General features: G+C 39.0%; 2 protein-coding genes across 3 annotated transcripts in view; one reads left to right on the forward strand and one right to left on the reverse strand.

Annotated features, from left to right (window-relative positions):
- Positions 1–11,194: 11,194 nt before the first annotated feature.
- Positions 11,195–16,479, forward strand: Nkx2-4 (NK2 homeobox 4). The gene is made up of 5 exons (XM_087188629.1): positions 11,195–11,639; positions 12,000–13,467; positions 15,069–15,122; positions 15,741–15,823; positions 16,437–16,479. The coding sequence occupies exons 1-2, from the start codon at positions 11,195–11,197 to the stop codon at positions 12,617–12,619; spliced, it is 1,065 nt and encodes a 354-aa protein (XP_087044755.1). The 3' UTR covers positions 12,620–13,467; positions 15,069–15,122; positions 15,741–15,823; positions 16,437–16,479.
- Positions 16,480–18,468: 1,989 nt separating this feature from the next.
- Positions 18,469–20,667, reverse strand: part of Xrn2 (5'-3' exoribonuclease 2) — a 77,171-nt gene continuing 74,972 nt past the window's right edge. For both annotated transcript variants that reach the window (XM_004840901.3, XM_087188628.1), the window contains exon 30: positions 18,469–19,011. In XM_004840901.3, the coding sequence (XP_004840958.2) occupies positions 18,946–19,011 (66 nt within the window). In that variant the 3' untranslated portion in view covers positions 18,469–18,945. The remainder of the gene's footprint in view (positions 19,012–20,667) is intronic.

Below are 20,667 nucleotides of genomic sequence, written 5' to 3' on the forward strand. Positions count from 1 at the left end.
GTCTTCTTTGCTGTTCTCTATCCACCTCCTCTCAACCACACACATATCTTCAATAGTTCTAGTGGTGGCTATCATAGAACTATGCCCATAGTGGTGAGCACTTGTTCAAAACTGAACCAATCAGTCTTTCTAGATTAGAGTAGAAAGCCATAGTTGAAATCTTCTAGTAGAATTCTTTGTGGGCAAACCACAGAATGGAATGGTAGCCCTGGTTTTTTTGCTCTATGGAGGAAAGTAATCTATAGTAGAAGAAATGATACCAACATGCAGAGAGATGACAGGAGATGAGTGTCCTGGTGGCATTTGGGTTTCTCATTATTTTGTTCCTGACACCCAGCTGCACATTTACCTTTCTCTAGTCTGAGACTACTCTCAACAGCATTCAAATGAATACCTCTTTTCATATAAATTACTTCATTAGGTTCCCATAATCTGCAGGAATATAAGGTAAATCTTTTTGGAGGTAAGGAATGGTTTCTCGTGGCTATTTTAATTGCAAGTCCTTTGTCTACTGGAGAACAAACACCTTTCTGGTAGTGATTTGTCCTTTATACTATTTCGTTCATAAATTGCCCATTCTCTACTGGCTCATTCATTTGAAAACGCATTTATAGTATGTATCCTTTGTGACTACAATATGGGTTTAAATTCAAATTTCTATATGTGACTGTATTTTTTAACTTAATATAATGAGAACTGTTAAAGAGAAATAGGGTAAGATTCTTATATGGTGATTCCTAAATTCCTAGACATATATCCTGCCTTTTTAATATCTCACATATCTGTCCTTCCTCATTTCCACGGCTGCTACTTTAGTCCAAGTCCTCATGGATTTTTATAATAGCTTCCTAACTGGATATTCTGCCTCCAGCATTAGTATTCCTGAATTCATGCTCTATACTGATGCCAGTATGATTTTAGTCTTGTTGCTTTCTATGGATAAAATCCAAATTATTTAATATAGTATACAAGGTTCTTCATAATCTGGCTCCTGCCAAACTTTCCCTCTCCCAGTGATTCTCAATTTGTTTCTTATGCTCCAGTCACACACAATTTGTCATTTCCTGAACACTCTGAGCTTTCTTAGGCTTGGCATGGGGTACATATCTTTGTTTTTTGTTGCTATATACCCACAGCTGGGTACTTACAAAGAAAAGAGATTTGTTTAATTCACAATTTTGGAGGCTAAAAGTCCAACATCAGGTGTTCCCATCTGCTTTGCCACTGGTGAAGGCCCTGTTAGCTGTCTCACATGGCAGGGAAACTGGTACACACACAAAAGGCCTAATGTGTGAGGTGGCCTTTCTTTATAACAACTCACTCTCATAAGAACTAAGATCCCAAGGGAACTATATTTATCTCTTTGAAAGCAGATGCCCCCAAATGATCTACTCACCTCCCACTATGTCCCATCTTTTTTTTCTTCCAGTGCCAGAGTTTGAATGCAGGACTTTTGACTTGCTAGGCAAGTTCTCTACCACTGAGCTACATTTCCAGCCCCTGGCCCCATCTTTTAAGATTCCCCCCAGTGGTTCCGCTACCTGCCTCACAAGCGCAAGGTCCCAAGTTCGATCCCCGGTACCAAAAAAAAAAAATCCCCCATCTCTCAACATCAACACATTAAGACCAAGTTTCCAACGTGATTTTGAGGGGACAAACTCAAACCATATTCAAACCATAGTGGCAGACATCCCTTAAATGTTCATTGATTTAAATTATTTCTGTAAATGCTCTTTAAATGCTCCTCTTATCTGGACAAAAGAATACCATTTTCACCTTCTAACTTCCTGATCTATGAAATACATAAAGCCCTCATCTAGGTTTTTCAAAGACAAAACTCTCAAGTTATTTCTACTTTTAGCATAGAATTTTGCTTAAGAAACTTTTCTGTTTGATTGATGCCAAGATTATCCTACTGATTTTCTTCCAAAAAGAGAAACTTACTTATGACTGAAGATGTGTTTTTCCAAGAAGGTGGATAATGTTGTTCAACATTTCAACTATAGAATGTCATGTGACGAGAGAGTTAAGGAGAGGTGTCAAGCAGTGGTGAAATGAAGACTCAGCCCTACCAAAAAAAAAAACTTTCTCTCTACAAGTTCAGATCCATTGATATATTAACACTACTTCTCAGCCTCTCCTTTGACATACTGGGCATCAATCTGTAATTAAACACGGTATTTTAGGAAATATGTTCTTTTGCTCTCATAAAGGAAAAGAAGGAAGATATAAATAAAGCAAACATTTCCTGAAACCACTGTAATAGATGCTATCTATCACAAACTTATTTCATTTGTCACATCTTTACAGTTGAAAAAAATGAATTTCAGAGGGCTCAATTTGCCACCAAATTTTCTTTTGGTAGAACAGAATTCCACTGAAGTTCATTTAATTCTAAAGCACATTTGCTTATTTCATCATACTCAATGTAACAGATGAAAATACATTAACATTCTAGGTTAAAATTTTTAGCTTGAATACTTAATAATGGTGATTCAGGATATTATTTCAGGGAATTTTTGTCCTTCACAGTATTTTTCTTGTTTAGTTTTTCTTTTTTGGAGGGGTTAAATGAGTAATGCTTTTTTTAAATAGAAAAAATTGAAGAGCTATTAAAATAGGTAAGACTAAGGTAATTTGGTTAAAATAATTAGTGATTAGTATAGGTGAGAGATGTGGGAAGTAAAGGCATACATTGCTGACATGTAAACTCATACAGTCTTTTTGGATGACAATTTGGCAACCTCTATCAAAATGTGCAATAAACTTACCCTCTGATCAAATTTTACTTCTACAAATTTATCTTGCAGAAGTTTTGGTACCCATACATAAAAATCTGTATGTATGTTATCTATATCACTGTTTACAGTAGAAAGGATTGGTGGGAGGGAGGGAGGGAGGGAGGGAAGGAGGAAGGCAGGAGAAAAAGAATGAACCCAAACTCATTAGTAGGAGAATGGTTAAATAACTTAGAGTAAAATTAGAGAATATAATGTGCTCATGAGAAATATGATGGAGGTCTATGTACAGTGCCATGAAAACCCAAATTGGTAAAGATGAGGAACGTATTTATAGGTAAAGTGCTATTCAAGATCAGAGTATGAATACTAGGAATGTTTCCTTACTCTAGAAGCAGAGGGTCCTTCCTCTCTTTTCCCAAGCATTCAGGACATTCTTCAGCACAGTAACCACTTGATAAATTCATAGTTAACACAACTGTATATGTTCACTCCAGATCTTTTTGTTCTGGGGAATTTTAATACAAAAAGGAGAAAACATAAGTAGGATAATATGACAATAAGATAGTATCTTCCTACATTTAAGAGAGTTTTATGGGAAGGAACTATACTTATAGTTTGACATCAAGAACTGAACAAGGACTGATTCCTGAAATTATGGCAACATATTTAACCTCAATAGAACTTTCTAGTAGTCAAACTACTAAATCATATTGCGGTTTTTATGAAGTCTTCTTTGGAAAGTAGGAAGTTCATTTCTGGACTTCAGAAGCCTATATACACAGATCATATTATTTTGGTCCTTTCTCAAAGTCCGTGATTGGGCTGTTCTGGTGTTGAGGTCTTGAACTCCTTAGGAATGACCACTATAACAAGCCAATCTTAGAAATAACTCCATCTGCTATTGAACTTTTAAGAATATAATATTCAGTGCTTCTTCTGTGATAGTCTCCCACCCTCCATAAGAAATAAAGGTATGGATCTGGGGGGGGCAGAAATAAGTAGAACAGATATGCTATGTACAGGAACCTAATAACCTAAATGAATGTAAACATTATATGTCATAAACATAAGATTAATAACATCAGCTGGATGTGGTAGCACATGGCTGTAATCCCAGCACTTGGGAGGCTGAGGCAGGAGGACTGCTGCGAGTTTGAGGACAGCCTGGGCTACATAGTGAGTTCAAGGCCAGCCTAGACTACATAGTGAGACCCTATCTCAAAAAAGAAAAAACAGATTAATAATATCAACAAGAACAAAAATTGGGAAAGGGGATTTGGGGGGGAGAGGAGATAGGAAGGAAGGAAAAGGGGATTTTAAAAAAGAAGCTGTATTATGTACATGTACCCACTTTTCAAGATGATTGTAAACTATGTGTACTGCAAACATGTACTGTACTAATAGAAAAAGAAATTTCTTTTAGAGCTAAGTGGTAGAAAATGGACCTTTCTCTGAGGAATGAGGGTATGTGCACTCTTCCTAAAAATAAATATATTGCCTTTTATAACTGATCTCTAGGACGCTGAGAGCCAAGACTAACATTCAACTTTATTGTCTCTATAGGATGGGTTTTTCCCCATCCATTTATTAACATATTACTCTTTTATAGGGTCCTTTTTAAAAATTTTTCAACTATGTCTTTTTATTGGTACATTTTAGGTATACAATATAATGACATTCATCATTGGAAATTTGCACCTTTATATAATCTCTCTTGGTTCTTATTTTTCCCCCTTCCCCTGCTCTCCCTTCAACCCCTCCATCCCTATTTACAAAGACTTTGTTTCCAGTTTTTCATTTTCTCATATTAATTCCATTCCCTTCTTTCCTCTTCCCTACCCCTTCCACTTCCCCTTCCTCTTTGCCCCTTTTCTTCCTATTTCACATTATCTATTATACCTTTTAGTCCTATAAGGCCCTGATCCTTACGGAATGTTTAAAATACACAAATATATTTGTAAACTGCCTCATATTTTTATGAATCAAGGCAGAGAAAGAGTAAGTGTATATTTTTTCTTTTTTGCCTCATATAATCCCTCCTAAATCTTTGTCAAATTATCTACATGACAGATACAACTGGCTTGAACACATGCAAATGGAGCAATTTGTGATTAGATTTTCTTGGGCATGGAAAGTCTCTGTTAAATTAGTAAGTAATTCCATCTATTACCTATAGAGTTAAATACAATCACATGGAGAATACTGAGTATACAGAGCATTCTCCATTTTTCTTTTTGACATGGGTATGAAGGGACTCTAATTTGTTCATGTATCCATGACTAAATAATCTCTTTATGTCACATTTTTTTTTTCATGAGCAGAGCACTTCAATGACACTTGCACCTACTAAACCTGGGTTTTATGTGAAGACGATATGAGAGGGCACTGGAAACTCTAGGTTTCTCTTTGATCCCCCAGTGTCTTTAGAAAGCAATTTCTAAACCATTATTTCCACTACCCTCTTAATCTCTGCAAATTGTTGAAAAAAGCTCCATCAAGGCAGTCTGCCAACAGTAGCTCAATCATATATGTACTACTATTAATTACCCTAAAAAAATATTGCATTTAAGAGAATCAATTCTAAAATACATATATGTTCACCTGATGCATTGTGGTGAAACTTTATATGTAAAATACTTTCCATTTAGATCTTTCAGAGCATTTTCCCATTTTATTAGCAAGCATACAAAATTAAAACAATTATTTTGTAAATAACTCCATTATCCAAATCACAGAACAATTTACGTACAACATTCAATGTTAACATACCCTTCACTGTTCAACATTTACTTATATCATTTTAAAATTAACTTTATAGCTGGAGATTTAGCTCAGTGGCACCTCACCTGCCACACAAGCGCAAGGTCCTGAGTTCGATCCCCCATACCAGAAACAAAAAATTAACTTTATAAAATTATAAATTCGATTTAAAATTTTCTTTTCCTGTGTGTAAATTTTTTTACCCATTAAGGTTTGCCTTTTTATGCTTGTTTTTGCTCTTTGAATCCGGGTCTCGCTATGTAGTCCAGGCTGGTCTTGCATTTGCCGTGAGCCCCCTGCTTCAGCATCCCATGTGCTGGGATTACAGGAGTGCACCATGCCTGGCTGAGTTAGTCTGGTCTTTTTAACCTATTTTGGATATACATGCCTTTTATCTTGGAAGAGGTGATCATTCCAAATATTTTATTTTTCTATTATATAGTAATACATTTTAAAAGATACCCTACACACCAAGTGATAAGCTGCTTTCGTTAAAGTTGCTAGATTTTTTCAAGCAATTCTCACTTCTCTGGCATGGTATGTGGGGCTAAATTCCAATGGCTTGTGCTTTGTAGCACTTTCAAGAAATTTTCAAGTTTTCAGTTTGAAACACCTTCTCAGTATTAACTCTGCATAATTCCCCATATAGTGACAAATTGCTTTTCATATTTAGTACTTTTCAGAAACTTTAAAATAAACACTGATTTGCTAAGAGTCAAATCCCACTATTTCACAAACTAAATGTTTTAGGGTAATAATTTTAACGTCCATCTGACAGATATATAGTGGTTTAAGACTTATTTTGTTCTAGGGATATAGCTCAGTGATAAAGTACTTGCCTAGTGTGTGTGAATTCCTGGGTTTCCTTTTAAGCACAATTCCTACTCTAGAATTCAGATATATATCCTATATCTGTTCAGTATACAAGAAAAATTTTGTCAAATTATTCTCTAATTAAAATATTGTTCTTTATAATATTATTTCTTCTAAATTCACATAGTAAAACTTCATTTAAAAAGTGCAATAACCTAATAATTTATCAAAACATCAAAATTGGAGTTATTGTCCAAGTAAATGATGGGAACAAATAACCTAATTACCTAGCTCAGATGTGAAAGCTGATACCTTCCTTGATAATTACAAATTGATTTGTGCATGTAAGGTGATACATCTTTAGCCCTGAACTCTTAGATTTGAAAACATGGATAGCATGTAAAAAAGTTATAAAAGTATACATTTTTAAAAGTTACATGAAGTCCTTCTAATTAAGCGTGGGTGAAGATAGAGTAGAGCATTTAGAACAACCAGCTCTTTATACAAAATGACAGAAATATGATTTTGCTTAAAATTCAACATTTTTTTTCCTATAAAAGAAGCATTTAATGATAGTCTAAAATACTAAAGATGTTGAAAATATTGTTTAATGGAAATGTTATGATCTTAAAAGTTTTTAACTTTCTACTTGATACACAAATAAACTTGTTATTCGGAATTAAAATATTTCAATATTGCTATTGTTTTCCCCATATCATGTATCATTCTAAAAGTTAACTTCTAAAATATAGAAAAATTTAAATTTCTAGCTCAAGCTTACAATACTAGGGTGAGAGAATTGTGACAAATAGGACAATTTTTTTATGTTTACTCCCTAGTACAGCCTGTTATTCACTGCTGTAACCATAAAAAATTAATATCACAGTATGATGCTGGGGAGGTTTTTCTATTTAATCACTTCATTGAATTTTATTATAATGATTATTTAGACAACGGTAATGTCTTTAACCTATCCTTGGGTTGTACTAATAATTATTATGTTAATTTAAAATATGTTCATTGGTCAGAAAAAAACTATTTTCAATCTAAAATATCTGGGTCTTAGGATGATTCAAGATATTTTTAAGAGGAGTTAAACTGCAAGGATTTTGCATATTGTGAAGAAAATATGAAAGAATTACTGAGTCACAAAGAAGTTACAGTCATATAAATTTGTTTTCAGGGCTTATTTCAATTATTTTAAATTTCTTTTAATAATTTTACAATTCTGAGACTTTCTCTGTGACACAGTAATCCTTGCATATTTTTTTTCAGAAAATGCAAAATCCTTGCAATTTAACTACTCTTAAAAATGATTGGCAAAAACTTTAAATAAACTTTGTTTCATATTCCTAGCAGCTTTCTTTATAACTTCAAATGTTCTTATAAAATACTAATGTCTTTGACATGATTCTTTAGTCCCTTTCAATTGCAAAGATATGTTAAATCTACAACATGAAAATTTCATTAATCAAATTATTTCACAACTATTTTAAGCTAACCACAAATGTGGCACATGTCTCCTTTCCTAAAGGTGCTTAAGTCCTTGAGTATCACGCAGAGAGTTCTATTTTCAAATACAGTTTGTCCTGATGAGGAAATTCAGGACACACTGGCAATCTACTTGTTACCCTAGGAAGACAAAATCTACCTCAGTACTGGCTGGAACTCCACTTCAAAGCAGATCTGTTAGATGGGTTCTGGACTCCTCCCAGGCCCCTCTTGCTGAGCTGTCTGACAATAGCAAATCCCAACTCTGGGGAAGACACCTTCTTCAGAATGATTTTGACAAACATTTTTGTCCCTAAGGTTAACTAATAAATTAAAGATTTTCAGTAAATACCACATTTTTGTCAAAAAGCCAAGAGAGTCTACAGAATCTTTTTGTCTAAGAAAATTTTATCTGCCACACCCTTGGTATGTTTCCAGTGATAAGTGTGAAACTACAAAACCTAACCAATGATAAGAGGAAGGCACCACACCATCTCAAGAGCATGGTACCTCTTGTGTTATGAAATGGAAGTGTGCCTTCAGATGTGTAGACCATCCCGGAAGCAGCAGATAACTTACTATGCCTGCAAGGAGGGACAGGAACTGGAAGGCTGGAAAGCAGGAAAAGGGAACATATCTTTTCACTGTATTCCCTTTGAGAGTACTTGCTTTTGTTTTCCTCTGAGTGCCAGCATTAAGGAAGAAAAAAAAAAAAGAAAACATTCCTGAGAAATACATTTCCTGTGAAATCCAATTTAATTGACAGTATTTAAGAATCTACTAAATCTAAATTTTCATTCACAATTTTGGACAGACAATAATCTGATAAAATCAACTTGATAAAAAGCTTCTATGAAGTATAATCAAATTATTTTGTGTCTTTAAATATACAAATATATTCTCCAGAATCTATTTTCAAAACCATCTGTATACATCCAACTAGTGTTTTCATCATGCCATGCAGGTATGCAATTTCAAGTGAGACACAAATAACTGATAGGCATAAATAGTGGCGATCAAAAAATTTTTCCCCCAGAACTGTTCACCTCTAGCAAAGGAGTACTATTTGGTTTATTTCTAAGCAGTCAAAAAGTGACTGTGCAGAGTTTCTTCAGATATGGTAAAGTACTTTTTAATTTAAAGATGGGAGCCTTTCAGATGTAAATGTACTTGTAATAGGACCCAACACAGTTAAAAACCGAGCAACAACTTGTACAAACACTTGTAAATGGCTGAAGTTCTATAAATAAAATGTGAAATAAAATGCATCGCCTGAAAACAGAGTAAATAATATTCATCTGGAAAAATAATTGAAATACTTTTTCAATTAGGACAATAAATCAACATAGAGATTGTGACAATGGCTTCATGTTTGAAGTATGTTTGAATTTGAAAAGTAAAATATAATGGTTCACTACTTTTATTTGTGTTTGAGGAAAGTTTAAAATTGCTTTCTACTATTTTAAGTTAATAAATACAAGTAAACAATGCAATTTTTTTAAAAAAAAGACAAACTGGAGTTTTGAGAAGGATCCCAGTAATCGCTTAAATACACACATAAGAAGACTTTGTGTATTCTTAATTTAGGAAAAATACACAATTTCAGTGCAGGTGAGGATGAAGATCTAAAAGACCCAGAAAGTAGTATCATGTCAAAACTGTGACATTATTTTGCTGTCAATAACTGATATCCATAAACAACTCATGTAATTAATTTTATTCTTTCATATGTATTTTAAAATATCACTCTAAATACTCATCTAGTTGTCACTTTCTTCCCATGGGTGACCATCTGGCTTTTTCTCCTGTAGAAAAGGCAGATTCTTTGCAAAAACTACACTGGAATCAACAAAACAATTATTAAAACAATGAGACAAAACCACATTCCAACCACAGAAATGAAACTAAACAGAAAAAGGAATATGTAACACTGTTCTTCCCTTCGTGACATGCTGTCAGGCTAAACTTTCATAGTTTTCACACATCCTCTTATTTTTAAAAAACACAATAAAATTTGGCTGAATAAATCATTCTTATCTTCCTTCTACTCGTTTCCAAAAAACTTTTTTTCCAAAAAATTGTGTCATTTCCTTGTCATCATTATAATTTTTTAAGTTGCAAGACTGTTTTCAAAATTTAGTCAATACGCTCTGCACACTTCTTTTGTTTAATTCTTTGTCTCAGTATTTGGTAGAGAATTCAAATTGTGTAAGTTCTTCTTTGCCATGCAGGTAAATTTACAAAGAAAAAAAAAGAAAGAAAGTTTTCCTTTTAAATCAGGTTATGGCTTTGTATTTTTCAAGACAAACTATCATTTTCACGTGATTTCTACATCCACTTTCCTATCTCTTGAACAGACTTTTCCCAACAATAACAACAACAACAAAAAGACCTACCGCAAACAACTAGAAATATTTGAGATTTTGGCTCTTTAAATCTTTTCGATCAGAGTAATGACAATAAATTCTAAATCAGAGGTAGGGGGAGAGAACACAAAGGGAAAGGTAACAGTAAAGAATTTTACAGGTGTAAATTGAACATGAAACATTTTAGCGAATAAAAATAAAAATTTATCTTCTTTTCCCTTGTTCAACTGCCATGCCCACAGAGTAAAAACAGAATACTTACAAGTTAGCATCTGTGTATTTGTTAGTGTCTGTGTGTGTTTTCTCTTCTCTGGATTGGGATACTTTGAGCTAATTTGGTGGTGTCCGTTGGGTGGCCCACAAAATGATGCTTAAAGATCTAAAGATGCATAAATTAGGAAGCCCTACAATGGCAGAGGACTGGCATTGTAACTCTTCTCTTTATGCGCTCTTATGGTGCGACCCAAGAGCCTTTTTTTTTTTTTTTTTTTTACCACTTTAGATGATGGAACCTTGAGGGGCTGGTAGCTGGAGAGGACCGGGCGAGTCCTGAAAAGCCACCCCTCCCTGCTTTAACAGCATGCTGCCCCCTCCCAGTTATCCTGGACGTTGCTTCTAAGTCACTTCAGGAGAACTCCGGTCGGGATGCGGGCAAGCGCTACATCCAGGCTGACACCGGCCTCCGGGCGCTACTCCCGGTGCTACGGGGCCGGGTGCCCGGCGTGGACAAGGCGAGAGGATGGAGAAGACACGGGATGTGTGTTGGGGGGGGTCTTTCCAGGAGTACTGCTGCCCCCCTTACCTTTGCTGGCTCCGTTATGTGGGGGGAGAGAAAGATGTCAATGACCATTGTTTGCCTGTTCTGGATGTTGCTCCGCCCCCCTAGTCTGTCGTAAACCTGGCGCTGGACTAAAACCCAGCTCCGCAGCCGGGACCGCACCGCGCAGAGGTGGCGGCGACGAACGGCGCCGCGTCCCGCCCGCCCGCGCGCCCCCGGGCCCCCACCTGGCCGCCCGCCGAGCCATGTCGTTGAGCCCCAAGCACACGACGCCCTTCTCCGTGTCCGACATCCTGAGCCCCATCGAGGAGACCTACAAGAAGTTCGGCGGCACCATGGACGGCGCGCCGCCCGGGCTGGGGGCGCCCCTGGGGGCCGCGGCCGCTGCCTACCGCGCGCCGCCGTCCGGGCCAGCCCCGCAGACGGGGATGCAGGCGCCGCATGCCGTCGCCGGGCACAACGCGGCGGCGGCGGCGGCCGCGGCGGCGGCGGCGGCCGCAGCAGCGGCCGCCACCTACCACATGCCGGCGGGCGTCTCGCAGTTCCCTCACGGCGCCATGGGCGGCTACTGCAACGGCGGCCTGGGGAACATGGGAGAGCTGCCCAGCTACGCGGACAGCATGCGGGGCGGCGCGGCGGCCGCAGCAACCGGCTGGTACGGCGCCAACGCGGACCCGCGCTACTCCTCAAGTGAGCGGGGATGAGAGTGGGCGGGCCGGCTGCGCAGGTGTTTCCCGCCACAGCCGGAACGTAGGCGCGCGTGGGGTCTTGGGACACAGACCGGGGCGTGCGAGGGAGTCCTGGGACCCGACCTGGGGACCGCGAGAGGTCCTGGGACTCTGGGCGCCTCGGGCTTCCTGGGAAGGCACGGGGCTCGCGGGGGGCTCCTGGGACCCGGGCTGAGGCGCGCGGGGCCTGCTGGGGACCGGCCTGTTCGCGCCGTCGAGTCCGCCCTGCGTGTGGGGAGCCGGGCGGAGGGGGCGGCGGCGGCGGCGGCTCTGGCTCCCTCGGGCGGGCCGGGCGCTCACGGCCGCCCCTCGCCCTCTCCAGTCTCCAGGTTCATGGGTCCGTCGGCGGGCGTGAACGTGGCCGGCATGGGGTCACTGAGCGGCATCGCCGACGCCGCCAAGTCTCTGGGCCCACTGCACGCGGCGGCGGCGGCCCCGCGTAGAAAGCGGCGCGTGCTGTTCTCACAGGCGCAGGTGTACGAGCTGGAGCGGCGCTTCAAGCAGCAGAAGTACCTGTCAGCGCCCGAGCGCGAGCACCTGGCCAGCATGATCCACCTGACGCCCACACAGGTCAAGATCTGGTTCCAGAACCACCGCTACAAGATGAAGCGGCAAGCCAAGGACAAGGCGGCGCAGCAGCTGCAACAGGAGGCAGGCCTGGGGCCGCCGCCGCCGCCGCCGCCGCCGCCGCCGCCTTCGCCTTCGCCGCGTCGCGTGGCCGTGCCCGTGCTGGTCAAGGACGGCAAGCCGTGCCAGAACGGCGCGGGGAGCGGGGCGCCAACGCCCGGCCCGCCGCCGCCGCCCACGCCCGAGCTCGAGGAGCTCTCGCCCAGCCCGCCCGCGCTGCACGGGCCCGCGGCCGGGATGGCGTTGGACACGGCCGCCGGGGACTACGGAGCGGGGGTGCTCGGCGCCAACCTGCTCTATGGCAGGACGTGGTGACCGCGCGGCGCCCCGGAACAGGGGCTGCGACCGGCGGCAGCCGACGGGGACACTGGATGTGCGGACGCTGACCGCGCTCGGCGATCGACTCCGAGAGCCCGGGCTCAGACTCCTGAGCTCTGGGCAGGGGACAGCGACTTCCCAGGACCCAGTGCTGCCACTGGGCTTCGCAGTGGCGATCTCCTCTTTCTATAAGTTCCTAAATTAAGCGAAACGCTGGCTGAGCGCATAGGCACAATGTTCCTAACCTGAGCGCTCGGAGTTTTAAAAGTTGGAAACTTTATTGGCGTTTGTAGCTCTAAAAATCAACCCAGCTTTAACAGTGAATCGTTTTTGACCCGAAATTGATCTTGGGAGATTGATTTTTGAAGGGGACCCCCTAAGTGCAATTTCATTAATGTTTCAAAGTAAATTGAATTGTAACTCGAGGTGGATCATAGGATCGTACACATAGCAACATTTATTGCAGAGGAATTATTGCCATTTAGGTAAAATAGAGCAATGGAATAAAAAAAGTTATATGGATCAATATAGCATTTTAAATTTAATACTGATTTTAAAAGATCTTCATAATTATTTGGCAACGGAGTGTTTGCATTATTCTAGAAGAGTCCCCCCTCCCCCCAAGGCAAAGCTCATCATAGAAAGGGTTGTACTTTTTATATGGAATCTGGTTTCTCCATATCTACTGATAAAATACACCCAGTCGTTCTACAGATATGGTACTGACTCTTTTAAAGGTATTTTTGTCCGAATTTGAAGCAAGTAAAATTGCTAAAATTGACATCAATCGATATTTCAAAGCATGTGAAGAAAGAATAAGATGATTTAAGGTGAACTGTAATAAGGTGAATTGTAATCAAGATAAGAGTAACCAAAATATTTATAATTTTCCATCATGTTTAGAACTTAATAGTAGTTGCACCGATTTTGTTGGTGTTTTATTGTATAAATAATGTATTTACTCTTTACTATGCCAATTTATATTTCCTATGTTTCAGATGAATATTTAAATATAACTTAAAAGAACCTTAAGTACTTTTTCATAAAAGTCAAGTGGTCATTTCTTTTTCATTAAGTGTATAGAGGTTTGTGATTTTTTTTTTTTGAACACTAGTTGGTATGATGTGACAACCTAGCCAAGTTTACTCATGATTTAAATAACTGGGAGTGGAGGGAAAAATATTAAGAGACAGCTGAATAATGTGTTTATAAAGTTAATGTAGTTAAATAAAATGGATAAACCACAATTTACAAATGCTGAAAACAAAGTTACCAGAGATCCCAAACCTCTTCTACATTAGAGGTTTCAGAGTAAGTTTGGGGCTGAAATATTTCGTTTCATTTCATTGTTTGAAAATTTTTCTCAATGTGCACAGTGAATCCATAGGAAAGTGTTATAGACATTAAACTTGCACTTTCTCTAAACTATTTTATAAAGCAAATGGTCTCTTTTTCTTTAAACTCCATTCCTTTCACAGAGGTAGAAAAAGAAGCAAAGAGACTATCTTTTATCAAGCTGTGAATGCATTTTTGGAAAATGAGATTTAATTTTAAACATTTTACATGATTTCAGCAGACAAACTAGTATTAAAATGATACAATAAACCTATAGAAAAATCTTCCACCTTGGGCTTTTGCATTTTAATGGACTGACTTGAGAAAGAAATGTTAACCAAGATAGCAAAACTATAATTGATATGTCAGAGTTTAAAATGCTTGTTTATAGCAGATCCTATATTAATTTTAGAAAACATGTTCTAAGTTGCAATTTGTTTTTATTTTTTACTTACAAGACCAATAATGGCTTTTGGCCCAAGGACTCACAGTAATATATTTAAGGAAAATGAGTCTTCATGGACAGTTTTTTCTTGATAATTTATTTCTAGTCCAAAGAATCCCTTAAACTGATGAACTATGTAAAAAACATCATCAAGAAAAACATTTTTATTCAGTATTTTCTGCAAGTGTGCTTAGTGTAACTATTTTTTTTTTTCCATTCAGCATTGCTTTAAAGTAGTAAAAGACCCAAACAGAAGTAATTTCTGAGAAGGCTTAACATTTTACCCCCACAGACTATGTTTATGTGTACTTTGCCTGAAATTAGGAAAAGGTTTGATTCCTGAAACAGTAAAAGAAAATTTTTTACTACAGAATTCTGTCTTGTGATTAACGAAGAGCAAGAGCTTTTTTTTCTTCTTTTGCAGTTAGTGCCTTGCAGATCTTTTATAAAAACACAAACGGCCAGACTAGGTGAAACTCATTAACTGAAGAGGGGGATAAGTGTCTCCACATCCAAGAGGGAAGACTGATGCAGGGTCTGAGAGGGACAAAGCCCCCTTAAAGTTTAGCAGAGACCACAGCAAACCTTGATTTCAGAATTGCTAACTCTGCACATGTGACATTCTTCTGTCTATTTTGAGGTCTAACTTATCTTTTCCCATTGAAGATTGGAAACCAAAACCCAGAATCAAAGTTGCAGAGAGGACCAGCAGGACCGCAGGTACTTTCTATAATCTGCATTGGGATGTAAATTGAAGTGTCTGTGTGTGAGTGAGTGTGCAATTTTGAAGGACACAAGAAGGGTGTTTTGTATATGGAAGGGTGAGGGTATAGCCCAGTTATCTTCTATTTAAGGCTTTGCTTAGAACCACAGCCTAAAGGTCAGAACAAGTAGTCAATCAGACTTCTATCAACACAGATGTTGTGTTCAAACTCTATTCTGCTAGCAACTGTTTACTTTCAATTTAAAGCAAATCAGAGACTCAGTCCTGCTCACTGAATGCAAGCACCTTCCATAGACTTGCTTTGTTAATGCACTGAATAGAGATGATTTAGAAAGACTTAAATTTGTGAACCATAAAGATGTAGCAACAAGATTTTTAGACAGGAGTTTGGGCATATGAGAAAATAATGCATTATGTGGTGACAACATAAATTTCAGATGCAATTCCAAGCATGGATGTGTTCTCCATTGTTAATATGACACCAACGGTATGTGGCTGGAACCCTGTATGTTAATTATTTGGGTCTAGTTTTTTGAAATGGTTACTTGCTATCCCAACCCAGTGAGACAGGGGACAGGATATGTTATAAAACATAAGTAACACTTTATTGCTAGTAAGCATTTGTGAGCATCTGGGAAGTGTCCAGAAGATGTCCAGACGGACCAGCATCCACATCCTGTCAGGAATGCACTCTCCAGTAAGTACTGATACCACTCTGTGATTTCAAGATCACTTTTTTTTTTAAGTTTAGAGATAATTGAAGTTTTTGGAAGTTTTTAGGGTTTTGTTTTTGCTTTAAAACGTTTACCTACATGTGAATGAAATGCTTTTTAAAAAATTCAGTCTTTGTTTAGGTGAGTTCTAATAACATTTTAACTACCAGTGTTGCCTAAATTAAAGTTATGCAGACTATTCTGCAGTAGCAAACTGCTCTAGTTCTTTCACACAAATTAGAGCATGCTCTCCCTTGATCTTCATTCTCTAAATATGGTATAAGGAAACAAGCCTCGAGTGTTCGATTTAACCCTGAGTGGAGGAAACTTGGCCTGTTTGTTACTTTACTCCTTCATTGATCTTCTCTGGACTCAGTCTGGTGGGATCTCAGTTCCCTGACCTTTTTGGGGGAGGAGGTATCTGTAGATTGGGAGACAGCTAGAAAGCCATGCTGCGATCTGGGAAAGGGGAGAAATTGGCTTCAGGGAATATTCAGATTTTAGATTTCTAAGTATAGCTGAATTTGGTTATAGGCAGACTTTGACCCTTATGAGCAGCTACCTCGGAGGAAAAACCATTTCTGTTATTTTCTACAGGTTTGCACTTGCAGTTGAAGAGGGCTGAGTCAGCGACACTAGGCAGGTTGAGAAGCTGCAGCACCGCGCAAAGGAGCAAAGGACTGCGGCCACCACAACCTGAGGGTCGAGTAGTGCCCCATGGACCCCCCGCTGGGGAGGGGCTGGGCCAGCTATCCAGCTGCGACCGACAGAGCAACAGTGCAGAGGCCCCTGCAAAACCCAAGGCCACTGGGCCCCAATCCCACCCCGTCCATTCCGCGTCACCCAGTTGTCTTCGTAACGCTAAGTGACAGTCGAATACCAGTGTGCAGCCGGCTTTGGCTTTGTACTTCCACACTACTCTGTTTGCTCTCCAATGGGAGGACAGCTGCTCATTACAGCCTGTTTTCAGGTTCTAAGATTTTAAAAAATCTTTGATGTGGGGCCCTGAAAAAAATGTGCCCTAGTACAATGACGTGAAACTGGCCCGTTGACTTTGACCCTGGACTTTTGAGAAAACATTTATAGCAGTAAATATCCTACCTTAAAGTTCTAAAAATAATTTTGCTTGAAACAAGAGGGCTCGTTTTTCTGTAGATGCCACCATAGGACCAGTTGCTGAGCTGGGGAATCAGGAAGCAAGAGCCAAGGCTTTGGCACGGCCTGGGGGAGGGGTCTGGGCACGCCCATCTTGTCCTGCACACGGAGCCTTCCCCAGACCTCTTGCTTCCACGTCTCAAAACATTTTTGATTTTTATTAGTCCATGTTTGCAGTAAAAATTACATTCATCATGGGGAGTTGGTACATGTACATGACATCTTAATTCCTTTTACCTCTCATTTGGAAGACCTGTCTTCCTGTGAAGACTTTAAACATATAGTCAAAAGCTGAATCAGAGAATCTCACGGAGGCTTAAAATAAAATTAAACCAAAACTAAAGGTCTAGGAAAATATAAAGGGTGGCAGTGTTGGTCTTGGGTACCCCAATAGTAAGATACTCTGGGGCTCCGTTCAAATATTTAGTGCTTTACAGAGCTGTACATTTTAAATATTGAGATGTATTAGAGAAATCTAACAGCAGAAGGCATTATCACATTACTGCAGAGTGAAAGTAATACATAATGGTGTGTTGGCAATTCCTAATGAAGGTGCTCTGTCTCAGAAATAAAAGGCTCCTGTTCTATTCGCTCATCACTAGCAATGAACTCAATAGCTTCAAAATAACCTTCCTATTCAAGCTGAAGGTGGGATTCTTTTTACCCATATAAATAAAGATGAACAAATGTGCTTAAGGTGAATATTAATGCAAAAATATCTTAAATCAGAAGGTCAAAGAAGTATCTTACAATCTTAGGCCAGGATGGGAAGATTGAAACAAAGCAGGTCTTCATATGTGGTCTTAAGTATTTTTTGGTAGTAAAATGAAAATACACATAAGAGGTGCTGTATGTAAATTCCAAACACACACTTAAGGAATATAATGCACTGAATAGCAAGGAAAAACAAATAGAAATCTATGAACTAACATTTTAAAATACTAAGGAGTATAGAAAATTAAGCTGTGAATTAAAATTTTCAAGTTTTTAAAAAGATTTTAGCACAAGTCCTTAAAACTGGAACACATCTGTGTGAAATTTATAAAAATGTAAATAACTTATTCTAAGACTTTATAACAATGTATTAATAAAATACAGTCTTGCTGACTGTATCCTCTTGAAATTTTGACTTAGCTGGGCATGGTGGCACACTCCTGTAATCTCAGCATGCTGGGAAGCCGAGGCAGGAGGCCTGCAAGTTTGAGCCCAACCTGGGTAATTTAGCAAGACCTTGTATCCAAAATGATGATGATGTTGATGATGATAAACAGAAAGGACCAAGGATGGATGTAGCCTAGTGTGAAGGCTCTGGGTTTAATCCCCAGTATGGAAAAGGGGGAGTTGCTGCACCTTCTCTATGTCTTCACTGACTTGCTTGTGACATCTAAACGCAGAAACAAATTGTTTCTGCAAAAGCTAACATGTTCAGTCAAGATTTTCAAAGCTGAAATAGTGTAAAATAACACGAGACCAGAACTTTTAAAGTTTAACTTTATTTTTTTATTAAAGTCCAGAAATTTCTGTAAGACAAGTACATTAATGAACTGTTTCCAAAGAACAATATATACTCTAGTTTGCTGAGGGTTCCAGCTCAAAGAGCTCATACCTAATTCCTGTGCACTAAAAATCAGCATGGATCTTAGATGATCTAGAATACACTGTGTTTTGAAGTCCACAGCTGGTTTGATTTTTAACGATAATGAAAAACCAGTACTAATTCCATCAAATATGTTTTACAAGCAATTATAAATTCAGATCCACTGTATTATACAACACACGTCTTTGGAAAGCAACATAAAACAGATCAGATCAGTAGAAATATACAGTTAAAAGAAATACACAAAGTACTGTAGTTTTATTAAAAACTACTACTTGGGAAAAAAAATCTCCTTTCCACAAATAGCATAAAACTGTAGAATGATGAAAGGATTTGGGAAAGCTTTACAAAAGCTTAATTCCAACTGTATCTTCCTGAGGGTGGTGGCAAAGGGTATTTTCTTCCTTCTCTGGGATATCCCTAAAAATAAAAACAAAGTGTTTATTTTGTGGATTAAAACTCTTGCAAAGAAATTATTTTACATCTTTGTAGAAAAATATAAAGAAGCTAAGTATGTCTTAAGGTACAAGGGCAGTCTCTATAAGCAGGTTCTTGGAATCCAGAGCTTTAACATAAAGCTTATTGCAGAGCTGGATAGTAGCCCAATGGTTATCACTGAAAACTAACCAAACAAGCCTTCTTCAGACCAAAGAAATTCCCTAAAACACACAGAAATGAACAGAGAAATGCTTTATGTAAACAACATGTACAGACAGTAGCTCTCAATTTTCCCAACATCTCAAACAGTAATTCAAGTCACTTGGTTGGTAGGAGTTATTTTGTTAGAGCCTACTGAGTCAGCTAAGGCCTATTAGGCAATTAATTTTTTTCTGCTTTAGTGATAAACAGAACATTAATAATAAAATTAAGGTTATTAGATAAGCAGTGACTTGTATAACATATCCTCATATGTTTGTAACATTTCTGTATATTACAAGGTAAATGTGACAACCCTTCCATGGTAAGCTCCCATCTAGGGATTAGAGGTATAGCTTACCAGCACAGTGCTGGCAGCGCATTTGAAGCCCGAGGTTCTATATCCAGCACCACAGTACCGTTAATAGAAAAGAGTTCCTTCTTTGGAGTACTGCAGTGGAACCCAGGGCCTTAGGCATGTTAAGCAAATCCTCTAGTCCTGACCTAAAAGCCCAGGCCAGCAGAGTTCCCTGAAATGAAAGTTTCTTGACCAAAGGCAGGAAGATGACCTGTCCGGCAGTCCAAGCAGCCAGTCTTCCAGCTCTGCTGCCACACTGTCAGGGTCTTAGTTCCTGACTTGGAAAATGAGGTGATCAGACTTAACATTCTCCAAGGTTTCCGCTAGTTAGGTATTCATTTCAGAAATGCCCATATTTAAATTATTTAGTACCACCTAGACTAGCAGCACAGACAGCCTCAAGTTATTGATGTAACTTTTAGAGGTCTTGGGTTGAAAGAATTCAAAGTAAAATGCTATGAACTGATTTTATGACACAATACTCTCAATAAGTATTAATATTTGCAATTAAAGTGACTTTTTAAATGAAAGGTTAAGACTTGTGAGAATACATCAAAAAGCATAAAAAATGATTTTCCTTAGCTGTCAGAAGAAAACTCTTACATTAAAAGGGATACATGGCAAGAACCCAAGTAGAAAATTAATATGTAAAGCACTGCAGAAGGCCTGTGGGCAACATCAGGTAAGCAATTTACAAACCACTCCACTGCCCGGTGGGAGCACATACTCTGAATCACAGCTTTCCAATCCTGTTTTCTAGCAAGGATTTGATCAAAGAGCACGTAAATATTGGCCATGGTGTCAAACTGCCTGGGGAAATTATGTTAAACTGACCTCAGCCTTAAATGTTGCTAAAACTGGATGGAGTCAAGAGAAGAATATTATGCTTTCATCTACTCAAGTTGTCTATGAACTGTGATACTCATTCAGTGACATGGCTAGTGCCATTTAGTAGAAAAATATGTGGAAAATCTTCTTTCCAAGTGGAGGGATATCACTGATAAGTCAAGACCAGAGACTTACAGGATGAATAAAGACAAGAGCTGAACTGGAAGACTCTTTCAGCTTCCAAAAAATTCTCA

This window comes from Heterocephalus glaber, unplaced genomic scaffold (assembly GCF_053883595.1).
Source record: "Heterocephalus glaber isolate CG9 unplaced genomic scaffold, H.glaber_assembly_v1.0 deba00001532, whole genome shotgun sequence".
In the NCBI taxonomy this organism is placed as follows: Eukaryota; Metazoa; Chordata; class Mammalia; order Rodentia; family Bathyergidae; genus Heterocephalus; species Heterocephalus glaber.